This window comes from Pan troglodytes, chromosome 10, assembly GCF_028858775.2.
Source record: "Pan troglodytes isolate AG18354 chromosome 10, NHGRI_mPanTro3-v2.0_pri, whole genome shotgun sequence".
Taxonomy (NCBI): Eukaryota; Metazoa; Chordata; class Mammalia; order Primates; family Hominidae; genus Pan; species Pan troglodytes.
The window spans coordinates 139,447,090-139,464,233 of record NC_072408.2 but is presented as its reverse complement, the minus strand read 5'-3'; the positions used below and the strand labels follow the sequence as shown (position 1 = coordinate 139,464,233).

Here is a 17,144-nt window from a genome sequence, read left to right as displayed (position 1 = left end):
CCTTGGAGGGCGAGGGCAGGGGCCCTCCCAGAGCCAGGAGGCTCACCAGGGAGTAAGGCAGGGGCCCTTCCAGAGCCAGGAGGCTCACCAGGGAGTAAGGCGGGGGCCCTCCCAGAGCCAGGAGGCTCACCAGGGAGTAAGGCGGGGGCCCTCCCAGAGCCAGGAGGCTCACCAGGGAGTAGGGCGGGGGCCCTCCCAGAGCCAGGAGGCTCACCAGGGAGTAGGGCGGGGGCCCTCCCAGAGCCAGGAGGCTCACCAGGGAGTAAGGCGGGGGCCCTCCCAGAGCCAGGAGGCTCACCAGGGAGTAAGGCGGGGGCCCTCCCCGAGCCAGGAGGCTCACCAGGCGTAGCCAGCCCAGAGGGGCACTGGTGCTGGGAAGAGACCTGCTGTCCCCATGCCACAGCACACGTTTCCTATCACCCCAATCAAAATCCCAAGCAGGGATCTGGAACACATGCATTACTAGGTCCTTACTATGGGAGCTGCTTCCCCTGAATCCCACGTGGCCCAGCCAAGGGAGCTGGGCTGCTCTTCAGGGCAGAGGGGAGGCGGCTCAGGGTCCACCGGGGCCTGGTGTGGGGCTGGGGTGAAGCCAGGCCCAGCTGCCCAGAGGGACACCGTGTCCAGCAACTGGCAGATGGATCAACGGTGAGCGTGTCTGCCTCAGCCACATATGGAATTGCTGTCGGCATGCGCTCCGTGAGCCTCAGAAACATCACAGGAGCCAAAGCCAGACCACAAAGAGCACGCAGCCGTGTGACCGTGAGCGCGGCCCCAGCCACAGCAGCCGAGGGGTGCAGGGGGTGCACAGGAGCTCGGGGGTTCGGGGCGACGGGGGTGGGTGTACAGACGTAGGTATGTCAGCTGGAGGGGTGCAGGGGGTGCACAGGAGCTCGGGGGTTCGGGGCGACGGGGGTGGGTGTACAGACGTAGGTATGTCAGCTGGAGGGGTGCAGGGGGTGCACAGGAGCTCGGGGGTTCAGGGGCGACGGGGGTGAGTGTACAGTCATAGGTATGTGTCAGCCGGAGGGGTGCAGGGGGTGCACAGGAGTTCGGGGGTTCAGGGGCGACGGGGCTGGGTGTACAGTCGTAGGTATGTGTCAAAAAGCAAACTGCAGGCTTAAAATAGCCGCATTTACCGCAAAAATAGATAGGTGAATTTTACCGCCAGTAAATGACAGCATTGGAAACCAACAAAAAGACGTGACACGATGCTGGGACGGACGGACAAGCAAACGGACAGACGGAAGGAGATCCAAGAGCGCAATGAGAAGCCCCAGAGTTCCCACAGATGCCGCGACGGACAGAGATCCACAGAACCGAATGAGAAGCCCCAGACATGGTGCAGGCTGTGGGGGCCAGGCGTGGGGTGCAGGCTATGGGAGCCAGGCTGGGGGCCAGGCTGTGGGGGCCAGGCGTGGGGTGCAGGCTGTGGGGGCCAGGCTGTGGGAGCCAGGCTGTGGGGACCAGGCTGTGGGAGCCAGGCTGTGGGGGCCAGGCTGTGGGAGCCAGGCTGTGGGGGCCAGGCTGTGGGGGCCAGGCTGTGTGGCCAGGCGTGGGGTGCAGGCTGTGGGGGCCAGGCGTGGGGTGCAGGCTGTGGGAGCCAGGCGTGGGGTGCAGGCTGTGGGGGCCAGGCTGTGGGAGCCAGGCTGTGGGGGCCAGGCGTGGGGTGCAGGCTGTGGGGGCCAGGCGTGGGGTGCAGGCTGTGGGGGCCAGGCGTGGGGTGCAGGCTGTGGGGGCCAGGCTGTGGGGGCCAGGCGTGGGGTGCAGGCTGTGGGAGCCAGGCTGTGGGGGCCAGGCGTGGGGTGCAGGCTGTGGGGGCCAGGCGTGGGGTGCAGGCTGTGGGGGCCAGGCTGTGGGAGCCAGGCTGTGGGGGCCAGGCGTGGGGTGCAGGCTGTGGGGGCCAGGCGTGGGGTGCAGGCTGTGGGAGCCAGGCTGTGGGGGCCAGGCTGTGGGGGCCAGGCGTGGGGTGCAGGCTGTGGGGGCCAGGAGTGGGGTGCAGGCTGTGGGGGCCAGGCGTGGGGTGCAGGCTGTGGGGGCCAGGCATGGCGTAGGTCCTTCAGAGTAAGCTCCTGTTTCACCCCGTATCTGAAAATAATTCCAGACAGATCGCAAACATAGAAGTGAAAAACCATCAACGTATCAGAGAAGACCAGGTGTGGATTCCACCTTCTTGCTGGAATGGGAAACCCTTCCTAGTCACGTCGCAAGGGCCTGAACCACAGAGAAGAGCAGCGGGTCCATGCCTGTAAGATGGCAAGAGCCGAGGCGGGCCTGCCACACCCACACGCGCCGGAAGGGCCCCTGCACGGGAGGAAGGTGGGCCCCTCGGAAAGGAGCAGCGGTTGGGCCCCGCACGTTCGCGTGTTAAAGGGCTGCGGTGCAGCTGGTGGGAGGGGATGCTGAGCTCCTGGCACTGACGCTACTTGGTCTGCTCACCCTGTGCGGTTCCCGGGGTCGGGGAGGGGTCTGTCCACCTGCTGAGGGCCGGCAGGGGTGGGGGTCCTGCAGCCCAGGCTTCTGCGGGGTGAAACACCAACTCTATGTCCAGCGCCCCCAGCCACCAACCCCCAGGCAGTGACGTAGGACATCCTGAGAGGAGGTTGTTTCTGCTCAGACCCAGCTCAACCACGCAGGGGCCGGGTCGGATGGAAGCTAGGAGACCCCTGCACCCCAGAAAGGGACCCTCCCAGCCCTAGTCCAGGGACCCGATGACCCTCTCCCTCCCCCAGCCTTGCGGCCACCACCCCTAGAATCCTGGCTTGTTACAAAGAAAGGACAGGAACCTCTCACCCCTGGGAAGCCAGGGGGCCTGGAGGTTGGGGCATGTGGCTTTCTCCCCTCTGCTCGCCTCAACATCATCCCCAAGAAGTGTGGCTCCATGGGGTCCGCCTCGACCTCCCTGCCCCGTCCGGCCACTGCTGGTGACCCAGGCTACGCAGTGACCATCCCAGCATCGGAAACAGGAAGGACTCCGAGAGAAACAGGAGGAATAGTGAAGAGGCCTGTGCAGGTGGGCAGGGAGGAGTCCAGACCAGCCTTTGGGCCTCCAGGGGGCACTGCGGCTCCCCAGAAAGGCCTTGGCACCTCCTCGGCCGTGCCCATCCCCCAGCAGTGCCAGCACCAAGTGCTCCCTTGGGCCAGGCCCCCAAATCTGGGCCCCTCACACAGCAAGGATGGGGATCCAGTGCTGCTCCACGCCAGCCATGAACCAGGCAGTGAACACCCAGGCCTGCCACAGACCCCTGGGGTCTCTCCTGGGCCTGCACCATCCTCCTGGGAGGCCTTCTGGACCCTCATCTGAGGGGCTGCACTGTCTCTGGCACCCACGCGGGCCCTCTTCTTGGCTGGTGTCCCGAGTTTGAGTGGCCTCTTCGCCAGGTGGCCCACCTGTTAACTGCCCCCTCTGTGGTTGGGGCAGCAGGCCCCACCACGCCGCCAGGACTCTCCAGGGGCCAGGAAGGAGGCGGGTGCTGAGGCCTCCCAGGTAGGCAGAGGGAGGAGAAGCCAGCTTAGCCCGCAGTTTGACGGCCAACCCAAAAGGCAGACCCCAAAGCACAGCCCCCAAAGCCGGCCCTCGTCTCTAGGGTAACCACAGGTTGGAGCCCTGTCTGGGGCTCTGCTGCCCTCCCCCTCACTGGGACCCAAACACTCTAGTGGGTTCCGCTCCACGTCCCAGGCTCCAGCACAAGCTCCCCAGGGCCACAAGGGGGCGCCCCAGACACCAGCGAAGCCAAGAGGGCTGCAAGGGAGGGGAGGGTCTTCCGCACGGGCCGCGCGGCTGGGGCCATCCAGCACCCATTCTGGTCACGCCACAGTGGGCCCTACACTTAGCAGACAAGTTTGCTCAGGGAGGCTGAGAATGGGTGCTCTAGGGGTCCTCGGCCCTAGCAGAGGCCCCGGAGGCAGGTGGCCTCCACCTCACAGTGAGAACCTGGACACCTGGCCAGGTGCAGCCACGCCCATCCGGCAGGGCTGAGAGCAGAACAGGGGCCGGCCCTCTGGGGGCCTGGCCCAGGCTCCAACCCCTTCCTAGACCACACAGCAGCTGCACCTTCTGGGGCTCGTTCCTCCACGCGGTCCCTCAGCTCTTTCCCTTCTAGGACAGGGCTTCTGGCACTGGCCAGCTGACCCAAATGGAGTGGCAGCCCCAGGGACCACCAGACCCGCTTAACTTCTCAGCCACGATCTGCAGGGACGTGACCCAGGCACGAGCAACCACCTCTGCCTCCTAGCCCGCGTGGAGTGGAGGGTCACTCAAGCCCAGGGTACAGGTGGGAGGACTCCGGGTCCGCAGGCTCAGGGTCCCTGCGAAGAGGCAGCGGGGGCGCCCGGGCGAGCCTCAGCCCCCGCGAGGTGCACAATCCAAGCGGCGGGCGGAGGTCAGGGCGCGCTTTGTCTGCGAGGACCCGACCCGCGGAGCAGCCTCGGCCAGACACGCGGCGCAGCCTGGGCCAGCCGCGCCCCGCCCCAGACAAAGAACTCCAACTCGGGGCAGGTGAGCGCGGCGCCGGGAACCCGGGTGGCCGATTCCGCACCTGGGCGCAGACAAAGGCGCGCGCCCCCCACAACGCTCGGCCCCGCATCCACCCCCGGACCCCGGGTGCCCTGACCTGGGCCTGGGACCCTCGGCCGCGCCGCACCCCCGCCCGCCCGCCGCCACGTGCGCCCCCGGGAGGACGCGGTCTCCGCGCTCGGCTCCGGGAGAGGCGGGGTGGGCAGAAGGCCCGGAGATCTCGGGCGTCCCGCTCTTCTGGGGGGGCGGTCGCTCCCCCTCCCCTGTCCCCCCAAAGTCCCAATTCCCTCTCTGGAGCCCGCAGCGCGCACTCACCTCGCCGGCGCCCCAGGCAGTCGCCACTAGTCCCGGGGCCGGAGCCGGGCTGCATGGACGCGGGCGTGGAGCGCGGGCCCCGGGTGGCCCTGGCCCGTCCAGGCGACCCCTCTCCCCGCGTGCCCTGCTCAGCCGGAGCTCGGGCCGGGGACGCGCATGTCCGCCGCGCCGGCTCTGCGCGCTCTGGGCGGCGCTCGGTGCGCTCTGGGCTCCCGGGCGGACGTCGGGCGCGGCGCTGGCCCCGAGGCGGCGGGCGCGGAGCTGGGCGCGCGGGAGGCGGGAGCGCGGGCGGGGCGGGGGCGGGGCGCGGGCAGACCCGACTAATCCAGCCCCGAGGCGCCGATCCACCCGCGCCCGCCGCCGGCCCGGGGTCCGAACGCGCTGCCTCCGATCGCGGCCACCCGGGGAAAGGCGCGCAGCGCCGGCCTCACTGAGCGCTGTGTGGGCGCTGCTCCTCTGGTCCTCACAAGAAGAAGTTACGGACACCTGCCACCCCACTCCCAGAAGGGGAAACTGAGTCAGAAAGGGCGACAGCCGGGCGCGGTGGCCGGCGCCTGAAACAGCACTTTGGGAGGCCGAGGTGGGCGGATCACTTGAGTCCAGGAGTTCGAGACCAGCCTGGCCAACACAGGAAGACCCCCCCCCCGCCGTCTCTACAAAATAAAAAAATTAGCCGGAGGTGGCGGCACGCGCCTGTGGCCCCAGCTACTGGGGAGGCTGAGGTGGGAGGATCAATTGAGCCCGGGAGGTGGAGGCTGCAGTGAGCCGAGATTGCACCACTGCACTTCAGCGTAGGTGACAGAGCGAGACCAGGTCTCAAAAAAAGGAAAAAAGAGCGACCTCGTTGCCACTGTGGAGAGTTGGGACCTGAAAGGAGGAGCCCTTCCCCCACCCATCCGCTGCAAGCCCCGCCCTCCCTGGGCCTCGGTTTCTCCCTCTGTGAAACGGGGGTGCAAAGTCGGAGACAGCTCCGAGCAGCTGCTGTAGCTGCAAACGGTTGTGCAGCGCACCCCCCAAGACCACCGCCCTGAACCCCCCGCGATTTTACACTTGAGGTGGCCGGGAGGGACAGGAAGCACCTGGCTCTCCCTTACCGGGGGGGCGCTAGAACTCGGATCGAGGCCCAGCCACGGCTTCCTGCAAAGGCTGCTTATGTGCGCCTGACCGCACCAGACGCCTGGGCGGGACCCTTCCATCCCAGCGCCCACTCAGGTGGAAAACCAGGACACCAACTGCGAACTCAAACGCGATGAGTAAGGGAGGGAGGGCGCAGCTCTGGACCCGGCAGTCGGGAAGTGTTTAAGGACGGGTCCTCTCCAAGCTGCTGCGTGGCTGGCGGCACACAGGGAGGCCGGCTCTGGTGCGGCCAGGGACAGAGGGCTTGGGCTCCAGTTTCGGGACTGAGGTGGGAGCTGTGGCCACGTTTCTATTTCTGGGCTTGGAAGGCCTGACCCGGGCAGGGCCTATCCATGGCGGAGCTCGCAGCCATTCAAACCGCGGGAGCAGCTCCCACACGGGTTCGATGGAGCCCTCTGCAAGCTGGACCAGCACTTTCTGCTCCCAAAAGCGCCAACGTTCGCAGGATGCCTCCAACGGTATAGAAGGAATCACCAAGGTCGGCCTCAGCCAGGGAGTTCCAGCCCTCAGGTTCTATTTGAACTATTTACCAAATACACGTACTCCCTTTAGCAACAAGTCGCCCCCAAAGCCCCGCTGTTTCCTGCCATGAAAACGGCACGCGCTTGCGTCCATGCACACACTGTGTCCACATAGGCATTTCCGGGCGCACTGCATGCCGCAAGCCACAGGGCCCTGAAGCCTGTACTCTGAGGACTTGGACAAGCCACCACTCGTCTCACCGACGAGAAAACAGACGTGCTGCTGGCGTGGCTGCTCTGTGGCAGAGCTGGGCTGGGCTGAGCCGGCAGGCTGGCTGCAGGGCTCATGGCTCAGCAGGGACACTCCCCTGGGAAGGTGGTGGGCCACTCCTGAGATGGGGATGGGGCCGCTCCATTTGAGATGCGTGGAGCCCTCAGGGATAAGTCAGGGTTAAGGTCAGGCCCAGGGTGCTGGCCTGGGCAAAGCCAGCCAGGAGGGGCCGTGAGGACAAAGGCCGTGAAGAGGCCCTGTGCCGAGGTCATTTCTGTCCATCGGGGGTCCAGATGGCGAGGCCCAGAGAGGGAATGGGCGGGGGGAGGGGAGGAGAGAAGACAGACTCAGGCAGAACCCTAGCTCAGCCCCTTCCTGCGTGCCTGGCCCTGGGAGGATACCATCCCCAGTCCCCTCTTCCAGGCCCTGCTCTGGGGACCCTGCACAGATGGATCCAGTGCATCCTCAGCCCCCTGAGAAGCTGTGCTGCCATCAGCTCCTTCTCTGGGTACAGGGCACGGGAGGCGGCTGCCCAGCAGGCCTCGGTCCCGCCAAGCTGTTCCCACTCTTCCTGCTGACTGGAGACCCCAGGGGGCTGGGGAGTTGGGGGAGCAGGAAGAAGGAATTGAGGGGCAGCAACTGGCCAGCTCCAATTGGGCTACGGCCAGTCTCAATGTGGCCGGCTCCTCTCTTGGGACCTCACCACTCGAATCACAGGAGAAGCCATCTTCCTGCCACAAATGAGGCTTCCAACCCCACTTTCTAACCTCAGTCCTGAGGCCGCCTTCAGCACTGACCATCCTGGAACAGGTGGAGATCCTGGCCTGGGTCAACGGGGCCGAAAACCCAGCCCGGAGCCCCGCCCCACAGCCCTGCGCCCCAGTTTGGGAGTGAAACTAGACTCTGAGAACCAGGGGCAGGTCTGTGTTTTGTTTAGAAAGGAGAGTAGCTCTGATATGAAAGATGTAATGAGGTTAGAAGTCTAGAAGGAAGCGGAGTGGGAATAGATTATCCGGGGGAAGAAAGGCATTCACCGGAGAGCAGGCTGATATTAAGTATCAGGCTTCCAGGCCAAATATACATAATCCAGTTAGGGACTCGACGGTGGTGTTCAGAGGCACATTTATCCAGAGCTTACGGTTCAGAAACCAACACTGTAACTGCGTCTGCCATCGTTACGCAGCGGGGGGCCAGGGGGTGTCACCATGGGAAGGCATGGGAAGGTGCTGGAGGCCCCAACCATTAACCAGGGAGTGCAGGGCACGCAGGGTCCTCTCAGCCATGCTGCCCCAGCCACCCCAGGACACCGGATCACCCTGGAAACCGCCCTGGGGGGCACCCAACCTCCATTCGGCCATGGTTAGCCGAGTGCTGGGGCCAGGAGACCACAAGACTGCTTCCTCAAGGCTGCCACTCCGCGGGGCACGTGTCCTTGAATTGGGCCGTGTCCTCTCACGCCTAGAAAGGAACCTCCCACAGGACGGGGGTTGAGGGGGCAGCACAAGGGCCTGAAGAAGAGCATCCCACAGGACAGGGGTTGGGGGCAGCATGAAGGCCTGGAGAGGAGCGTCCCACAGGAGGGGGGTGGGTGGTGGGGGCAGCAGGAAGGCCTGGAGTGGAGCGTCCCACAGGACAGGGGTGGGTGGAGGGGGGTGCAGCACGAAGGCCTGGAGAGGAGCATCCCACAGGAGGGGGGTGGGTGGTGGGGGCAGCAGGAAGGCCTGGAGAGGAGCATCCCACAGGACGGGGGTGGGTGGAGGGGGGTGCAGCACGAAGGCCTGGAGAGGAGCGTCCCACAGGACGGGGGTTGGGGTGCAGCACGAAGGCCTGGAGAGGAGCGTCCCACAGGACAGGGGTTGGGGTGCAGCACGAAGGCCTGGAGAGGAGCGTCCCACAGGACAGGGGTTGGGGTGCAGCACGAAGGCCTGGAGAGGAGCGTCCCACAGGACGGGGGTTGGGGTGCAGCACGAAGGCCTGGAGAGGAGCGTCCCACAGGACGAACACTCAGACACACCCAGCAGGCTTGGGCCTTGAGTCGTGGCGTGGGGGGTAGGGCCTGCGCCTGCTGTTGCCCGGCCTGTGTAGGCCATGGCCACGCTGGCAGTGTGGCTTTGCCATGGAACGACTCTGAGGTTCTGTCTGTCGCAGAGGTGTGCACTCTCTGAGCAAGGCTGTGGTGCATAGGTGAGGGGTAGGCCAGACCCCCCAGGCCCGAGGGCGGCATCAGGGGGAGCCCGGAGAACCGTGTGTTCACCATCTCCACCCAGAATGTCAGGAGAAAAGCAAAAGCCAGAACCACCTATAGGGATGCTCAGATGCTGCTCAGCATCCCTGGAGGCTGCCGGCCTGGAAATGCAAATCCTAGCGAATTTCAGCTCCCAGGGAAAGTGCAGAAGGCACCAGAACTTCGCGGAAACACAGAAACCCAGGGAAAGCCTCTGAGAAGAGAGGACCCCAGGGGCTGGGGGAAGAGCCCAGGGATGCTGTGCCCGAGGCCCTGGATGGCAGCGCCTCCTGGAACCCCGAGGCCACAACCGGCCCTGAAGGCTGGTACACAGGCACGAGTGCCTGCGGGGAGAAAGGTGGGGCCGCCTGCAGGCCCCAAGCCCACACCCATCCTGACCCTCAGATGGGGCCCTCCCAGGTTATTCAGGCGGACCTAAATCCGAGGACTGGCGTCATTTTGAGGAGAAGAGACACAAAGACACACACAGAGGAGGGGCCACGTGAGGACAGACAGGGGCAGACACAGGAGCAATGCAACCACCACCCAGGGACGCTGGAGTCAGCAGGAGTGGGAAGAGGCAGGAAGGATCCTCCTCTGGGGCCTCTGGAGGGAGCCTGAATCCAACATCATGATGCCGGACTTGTGGGTGTGGCCCCCATGCTCACGCTCGGGTGGGGCGGCTACTGTGGCCCCCACGCTCACGCTCGGGTGGGGCGGCTACCGTGGCCCCCACGCTCACGCTCGGGTGGGGCGCCTACCGTGGAGGCCACGCTCACGCTCGGGTGGGGCGGCTACTGTGGAGGCCACGGGACACCAGGGCCCCATGCTGCCTGCCAGAGAAAGCCGTGACCCCCCTCCAGAGATACACCACAGCTACACTCCCACCCGAGGGAGAGCTGTGCCCAGCACAGGTTTAACGTTCGTGAAATATTAAATCACAGGAAACATGTACCTCCCCCAAATGCATTGAATTCAGCCATCCCCACAGCCGTCCTCGGCAGGCGCTACTCCATTTTACAGGCAAGGAAACCAGGGCTCAGAAGGTCGTCTGCGGTGGAGGTCGCCCCCAGCAGGGGGCAGGATGGCGCCAATGGCCACACAAGCTTGTCTTCAGAATGTCTGGTTTCCGATTTCGAGATATAGTTCCAACCGCACATTTTTTTTATTTTTTGGAGACAGAGTCTCACTTTGTCGCCCAGGCTGGAGTGCAATGGCGCAATCTCAGCTCACTGCAGCCTCCACCTCCGGGGTTCAGGTGACCATCCCTCCTCAGCCTCTTGAGTAGCTGGGATTATAGGCGCACACCACCACAGCCAGCTAATTTTGTATTTTTTGTAGAGACGGGGTTTTGCCATGTTGGCCAGGCGGTCTTGAACTCCTGACCTCAGGTGATCCACCCACTTGGCCTCCTAAAGTGCTGGGATTAAAGGCGCCTGCCACCACGCCCAGCTAATTTTTATATTTTTAGTAGAGACGGGGTTTTGCCATGTTGGCCAGGCTGGTCTTGAACTCCTGACCTCAAGTGATCTGCCCGCCTCAGCCTCCCAAAGTGCTGGGATTACAGGCGTGAGTCACCGCAACTGGCCCAATTGCACATTTTAGAAAAGCATTAAGATGCATATTTAACATCAATTAAGTTACATTTATTTAAACATACTCATCAAACCCACCTTATGAAACATCCTTTCCGTGACACCCTGTTCTGTTCCAAATCCACTTTGGGCTGCTGTTTTCAGACCCGTTTCTGCCGGTGCCCTGCAGTGACGCCCCCAGCTGGGCCTCCTGAGGGTGCAGGTTGCCCTCGAGGCTTCCGAGGCAGGGGCGGCACCTCCTCCAAGTGCCGGGGGTGAGGGCCTGAATGGGGGGCCCTTGTCGCTGCTCCCTGCCACTGCCCAGGGTCCTCCGGTAACTGCTGACCCCTCCCAAGGCGGTGAGGCCCTTACCGACGCTTGAGGGTCTGACGCCTGCTGCAGTGTTCGTGGGACCCCCGAGGTGCCCCATGGCGACCGATGGCTCTGAGCCCCTTCTCTGGACTTCTGGGCTTCCAGTGCATCCTAAATCTTCCTTTGCTGTGACGGGGACATCACGGGGCCCTCAGGACAATCCAGGCTCTGTTCTTGGAGCCCTGTGAGCGAGGCTAGGCCCGTGGAGCGGAGCAGCTGCCCAGGTACAGCCAAGTGGGGCCTCTGAGGCTGGGAAAGGCAGGACACCAATTCCCCTGAGGTCGGTACCTTGACTTCAGCCTGGTGAGACCCATCCTGGACCTCCAGCTCCACTGCTGCCATGAGCTCGTGCCGTTTTGAGTGACTGTGTTTACGATGACTTGTTACAGCAGCTGTGGGACGCTGAGACCCCCCTCGCACCCCCATTGCCCCGAGTCTCTGATGCCACTGCCTCAGCCAGGCCCCGCTTCTGCTGGGACCAGTGCAGAAGCCTCACTGGCTATTGGGCCTTTGATCTGAGGACCCAGGCGCTTGCTCCGTGGTGGTCATGATCTCGGTCCTCAAAGGGACCTTGTGCCGGTGCCCTCGGCCCCTCCGCCTGGCTCCAGTGAAGCATGAGTGCCAGCTCAGGGTGGGGTGCTGTCCCTTCCTGTCCCCAGCAGGCCCCCACCAAACGCCGAGTTCTACCACGTGGGACCCAGGCAAGCAGGGCCCCGCAGCCTGCCACACAAGGAGCGAGATGGCCTGTCTCGGGGACCCAACCACCCAAGGCCCCCACGTCCCACTGAGCCAGCCCTCTCAAGGCCCTTCTGGGCTCAGCAGTCCCAGGTCAAAGTGCAGGCTCAGGAAGGAGGGGGGCGGCTTCGGAACCCCACACACCCTGTGAGGTCACCCCATGGTCACCCGGTGTGGGCAGGGTCTGTGTCCAGCAAAGGGAGTCCCGGCCCACGTTCCCCAGAGACGGTGGCACCTGGGACGCCGCTCCCTGCACTTTTGTCCCTAGGGAAGAATGGATGGGCCTCCAAAGCCCCCAGGAAGATGCTCCCAGGAGTGGGCTGGGGTGGGTGGGGGGTATGAGTCACACACAGAGGAAGGCCTCCGTGAGCCACAGACACGCAGCAACCCTTCCTCAGAAGGTGCCTGGCCTGCCGGTGGCCAGATACAACAAAGGCACAGCCTGGGCCGCTGGCTGGACAGAACAAAGGCGCAGCCCGCACACTGGACTGCTGTTGAAATTTCCCAGGACCCAACGGAGGCCCAGCAACTGCGGGGTGAGCGCCCACGGCAGGGGCCTCCAGCCTGTCCAGCCGTCCATCCGTCCTTCTGTCTGTCCCGCGGGGTGAGTGTCCACGGCAGGGGCCTCCGGCCCGTCCAGCCATCCATCCGTCCTTCTCTGTCTCACGGGGTGAGTGCCCCATGGCAGGGGCCTCCAGCCTGTCCAGCCATCCATCCGTCCTTCTGTCTGTCCCGCGGGGTGAGTGCCCATGGAAGGGGCCTCCAGCCTGTCCAGCCGTCCATCCGTCCTTCTGTCTGTCCCGTGGGGTGAGTGCCCATGGCAGGGGCCTCCAGCCTGTCCAGCTGTCCATCCATCCTTTGTCTGTCCTGTGGGGTGAGTGCCCCATAGCAGGGGTCTCCAGCCTGTCCAGCCATCCATCCGCCCTTCTGTCTGTCCCGCGGGGTGAGCGCCCATGGCAGGGGCCTCCAGCCTGTCCAGCCATCCATCCGCCCTTCTGTCCATCCTGCGGGGTGAGTGCCCCAAGGCAGGGGCCTCCAGCCTGTCCAACCGTCCATCCATCCTTCTGTCTGTCCCACGGGGTGAGTGCCCATGGCAGGGGCCTCCAGCCTGTCCAGCCGTCCATCCGTCCCTCTGGCTGTCGTGCTGGTAGTGCCTGAACTCACAGTTCCCAAGAACAAGAACCTACGAACTTCAGTGACGAAAAGGCAGAGGTTCAGAGAGGACCCAGTCGGGCACAGCGCCCCACTGGAAGAAGGGTCTGCTGGGGAGGGGCTGGGTGTGGAGGACTGGCTGGCCTCCAGCTCTCTGGGGACCGTGCTTGGGGCGGTGGGCAGTTCTCTCCTCTGCCGTGGCCCCATTTTGCAGACATAACATGGAGGCTGTGGATGGTGGGCTGCCTGCGGGGTCGGCCCCACGCCATGTCTGACCTCATGCCACTGTCCCCCAGCCCTGCCCCTTCCAGGCCGGTGCTCTTGGCCGAGGCCCGGCACTGGGGGTGATTCCTGATGGGCTTCCACAGACGGGCCAGACAGCCATCCCTGGAGGTGGCCATGGCAGCCCCCGGCAGCAGGAGGAGCGAGGCCACCACCACCTGGCGGCTGCCTATGGAGTCCCATATCGCTCTTCACCCCACACTTTTCCAAGGAAAAAGTGGTTAGACACAAACCGCAGACTTGCGAAGGGGCCGTCTGGCAGTGCCCGAGCCTCCCGTCAGCTGCCAAGGAGCCTCCTGCCAAGGGCCAGGGGAGGGGGCGGCTGGGGGGGCACAGTGTGAGGGAGGTGGTGGAGAGGTATCTCGGTCAGTCTGTTCACGTGGAGGGCTGTCCCAAAGTCTCCACCTTGATTGGCAGGAGAGCCCAGGGTGAGTCCCCAAGGGGTGGCTGGCCAGGTGGGAGCTGGCACCCCAAACCAAGCTCAAACCCGCAGGTGTGGGATGAGATGTGAAGTGCACTGGCCTGAGACATGCGCCCGCGCCCTCCCCACCACTCCGTCCAGGAGGCTTCCTCGGGGTGCACTGCCACCTGCCCCAGCGTCCGCTTCTGCGGGCAGGGCTGTTCCCTGCATGGCTGCTGGGTCAGCGCCCACAGACCCCACGCAGGACGCTGTCTGTGGCTTCTCCGTCTTCTGCCCACCGGGAGCGGCCAGGCCATGTGAGCAATGGGCCTCCCAGGTCTGAGTGAGGTCTCTGAGGGTCCCTGTAAATGTGGGCACTCGGGGACCTTCCTTCCACATCCAGTTCACAGACGGGTTCCACACAAGCCCGGGGCTGCTGAGGGGCTCTGGGCACTGCTGATGCGAAGTGCCCCCATGTTCCTGTCTCAGAGCCGGGAATTCTGCCATCTGGAGCCTGCAGGGCTCTGTCCCTCCTGCTTCTCCCGCCTGCTCCCTGGCAGGGGTGCCGGCCTCGCACAGCAGTGCCCAGGGACAGAGATCTGGGTGCCTCTGCTCCCAGCGGGTAGGGAGGAGGGCTGGGGACGGCCAGTGGGGCGCTGGCTGACTTCCCACACCTGCCTATGCCTCTGTGTGCGTCTGGATGGGCTCCACGCACACCCTCCGCCCAGCGTAAGTTCCTGACCCCCTGAACCCAGCGCCGGGCAGAGAAGACCAGGAGGGACCTGAGGCCTCCTGCCCTCCCAACTCTCCCAAACTCAGGAAGCTAATTTCCGAGCATCAGGGGCTGGATGCCACGGGGAAACGGAGACGTCTGGACGGGGGTGTCCTACAGTGCAGCATCCCATGCACTCAGAGGGAAACGGAAACTCCTGCTGCCGGCTCTGGGCTCCTCCCTCTCGCTCCGCTGCAGCCCCGGGATGCACTGCCCGCTCCCAGAACGCACCAGGGTCATCCCCACCTCTGGCTTCTGTCTTGAGTCAGCCTGGGACACACCCCTCAGAGCATGCCCCAAGGTCACACAGACGGACAGGCTGACGGGCCAACAAGGAGAGGCCCCTGTGGTTTTCCTGGCCCGCCCTGCTGCTCTGCCCGAGCAGCCTCCGAGAGCTGCCCCCCAACAGAAGCAAACGGGGCCACAGGCAGGTCACACCCACTCTGCCAGCACCGTGCCCCCCCTTCGTGCGCCGGCGCTCAGACCTTGCCGCAGCCAGAAGGAGCCACCATCACGGGGACTCAGTGTTTGGCGGAGCTGCCTTCTCCGTCCCCGCCCCGCCAGGCCTCTCTGCTCTCCCCAGAGCGGGCGTGACCCGAAGTTCTGCCCTGGAGAAAGGGTGGCAGCCCCTCTCCACTCCCCTGCCGTCCTCTGCAGCCCCTCTCCCTCTCCTGCTGTCCTCCTCAGGACCTGTGGCCACCACAGCCCTAGAAGCCCCAACACGGCCCCAACGGCACGGAATGCCAAACTCGCCCTGCCAGGACCCTCCGTGTGCAGAGCCCTGGACTGGACTCAGCCTCCCCGACACCGCCCAGAGCTGGTCATCTCCCCTGGGGCTGCTTGGGCGTCTCAGAAATAAATGCCCCAGTGTGCAGACTCCACCTGACCCCATTCTAGAACCCTCTTTCAGCTTGTGCTCTCCCATGGACCCCTCGGCCTCCAGCCCAGGCCCAGGCAGGGACCGCATCACTGCAGGCACAGCCTGCACAGACATTGTTTGGGTCTCGGAGGCTGGCATTACCCTTGGTTGCTGGACATGGGGGGCGTGCAGTTACGGGGGCGGCTGTCAGCCTTCCCCGCCAGCATCGCCGACTCCACGTGGACCTGGCCTCCGGGGCCGCAGGTGGCTTTGCCTCATCTCGGTAAGGCAGGCGGGGAGGAGAGAGGGAGCCCCCAGTAGGCCCCAGGCTCCCGAAATCCCCTCCTTCCTGCCTCTCTCAGAGCAGCCCTTGGTTGTGGAGGGTGTCTTCCCCAAAAACTGCTTTTAAGTGAAAGGAGGTGGGGAGGGGGTGAGTGGCTATTTCCCGGGTGCCCGTGACCTCATTTCATTCCTGAGATCAGGACAAGGTTGCTCCTCTGAAACGTTAGGCCTGTCAGGGTTCAGGCGCGGAAGCTGTGGGCAGGGGCTGAGGGCCACGTGGAGCCACGCGGGGTCCCGGGTGAGGCCACTCCTGTGGGCTTTGTGACCACCAGGACGCGTCCCCAACACTGTCCATCTGCGGACGGGCGAGGAGAGGTGTGTTGGGCAGGGACATCGTGGCTGGAAGCAGCCCAGGAAGCTGGAGCCCCAGACACGGCTGAGCCCGGCACTGTGGCCCACACGGCGCCTGCCCCAGACCCCAGGCCGCGGCGACGGTGCGGCCTCTGGCTTCCACGGCGACTTACCTTGACTTCTTGGTGCATCGAAAACTGAACCGCCCAGACCCTCCTCCCCCGGCCACACCACTGACTCCAATATCTGGACCCCCACCGGGCCCTCAGCTGTGAGACCCCACAGCCCAGACAGCTCCTGCCAGGCCACGGGCCACGGTGGGCGTCCCCTAACCCCTGTGCAGACCCCTCATGGAACTGTTCCATTCATAAAAACCTGCCTGGAAACCCAGGGCAGCGTCTCCCTGGCTCAGGGCGAGAATCGTCGCACACATGCAGTCCGCCTCGGGCCTCTGCAGGGCCGTCCCTGAGGCCGGGGTGACCATTCCCCTGGCACATCTGGCAGGGCCCTCACCCCCATCCAGGTGCCCCCGGGTAGCCCTTGGCAGTCACAGGGAGACAGTGAGGTGCAGTGGTTACGGGCCGGGACCTCGCGCCACCTGCCTGGCCTCCTTGCCCTCCCGGGCCTGATGCTCCCCGGCCACAGCAGGTGACAGTTCCTCCCCGCAGGGCTCTGGGGCAAGCGGGGCAGAAGGAGAGCCCCCCCGGAAGCTGCTCCGAGGCTGAGGGGACGTGGCTCAGGGTCTGCCCGGGGGGTTCACTCCTGGCTGAGGCTGCAGGAATCCTGCTTGCTCCTGAGCACCGAGGGTGACTGTGATGTGGTCATAGGCTGCGCATCTACCTCCTGGTTCTGGGGGCCACCGGGTTTAGGGTGGGGGCTGGGCTCTGCCCCTGCTCCCTCAGGACTGATGGGGCCAGTCCTGGGGCACAGGCCCAGCTGCCCTCTGCTGCCCAGGAGCTGGAGCTGATGTGCCCGACCCCACAGCAGCCCTGCCCAGGGCACCCTCCTGGCTGGGGCAGCACTGATGCCCACCTGGGCCTGTGTCCCTCCAGACACGGTACCGGCCCCAGCCCTGGACAGGCTCTTCCACAGCCAGGAGAGGCCAGCACCCCCACACCTGGGAGGCCGCACCTGGGCACCCACCGGGCGGGGGGATCCCCCCAAGGCCCGATCTTCTGCCTGGTCTCCAGGGCCCACCTCGCAGGGCCAAGGTCAGCAGGGAAGGGCAGGGCCGTCAGCCAAGCCCAGGAGGAGGACTCTGGGCTTACCTTGTCGTCCGGGCCGCTCTCGCTGTCACACTGCAGGGACAGAGAGACAGAAGTGAGTCGGGGCCCCACCAACCAGTGTCACCCCCCGGGGCACGGCAGCAGCCAGGCTGCAGGGGCACGGGTGGGGCGGCCCTGGCTGCTGCCAGGAGAGGGAGGTGCCAGCAGGCCCAGGT

General features: G+C 65.0%; 2 protein-coding genes across 16 annotated transcripts in view; both read right to left on the bottom strand.

Moving 5' to 3' along the window:
- The window catches only part of FBRSL1 (fibrosin like 1), a 97,244-nt gene that overhangs the window by 21,472 nt on the left and 58,628 nt on the right, over nt 1–17,144 (bottom strand). For all 15 annotated transcript variants that reach the window (XM_024348175.3, XM_024348174.3, XM_063786171.1 and 12 more), the window contains exon 5: nt 16,972–17,001. In XM_024348175.3, coding sequence (XP_024203943.2) covers nt 16,972–17,001 — 30 coding nt within the window. The remainder of the gene's footprint in view (nt 1–16,971; nt 17,002–17,144) is intronic.
- On the bottom strand, nt 10,549–12,524 carry LOC100615218 (uncharacterized). Its single transcript, XM_054664763.2, is given in 3 exon segments — nt 10,549–12,270; nt 12,273–12,356; nt 12,359–12,524. Coding segments are annotated over 3 exon segments (651 nt in total). The 3' UTR covers nt 10,549–11,869.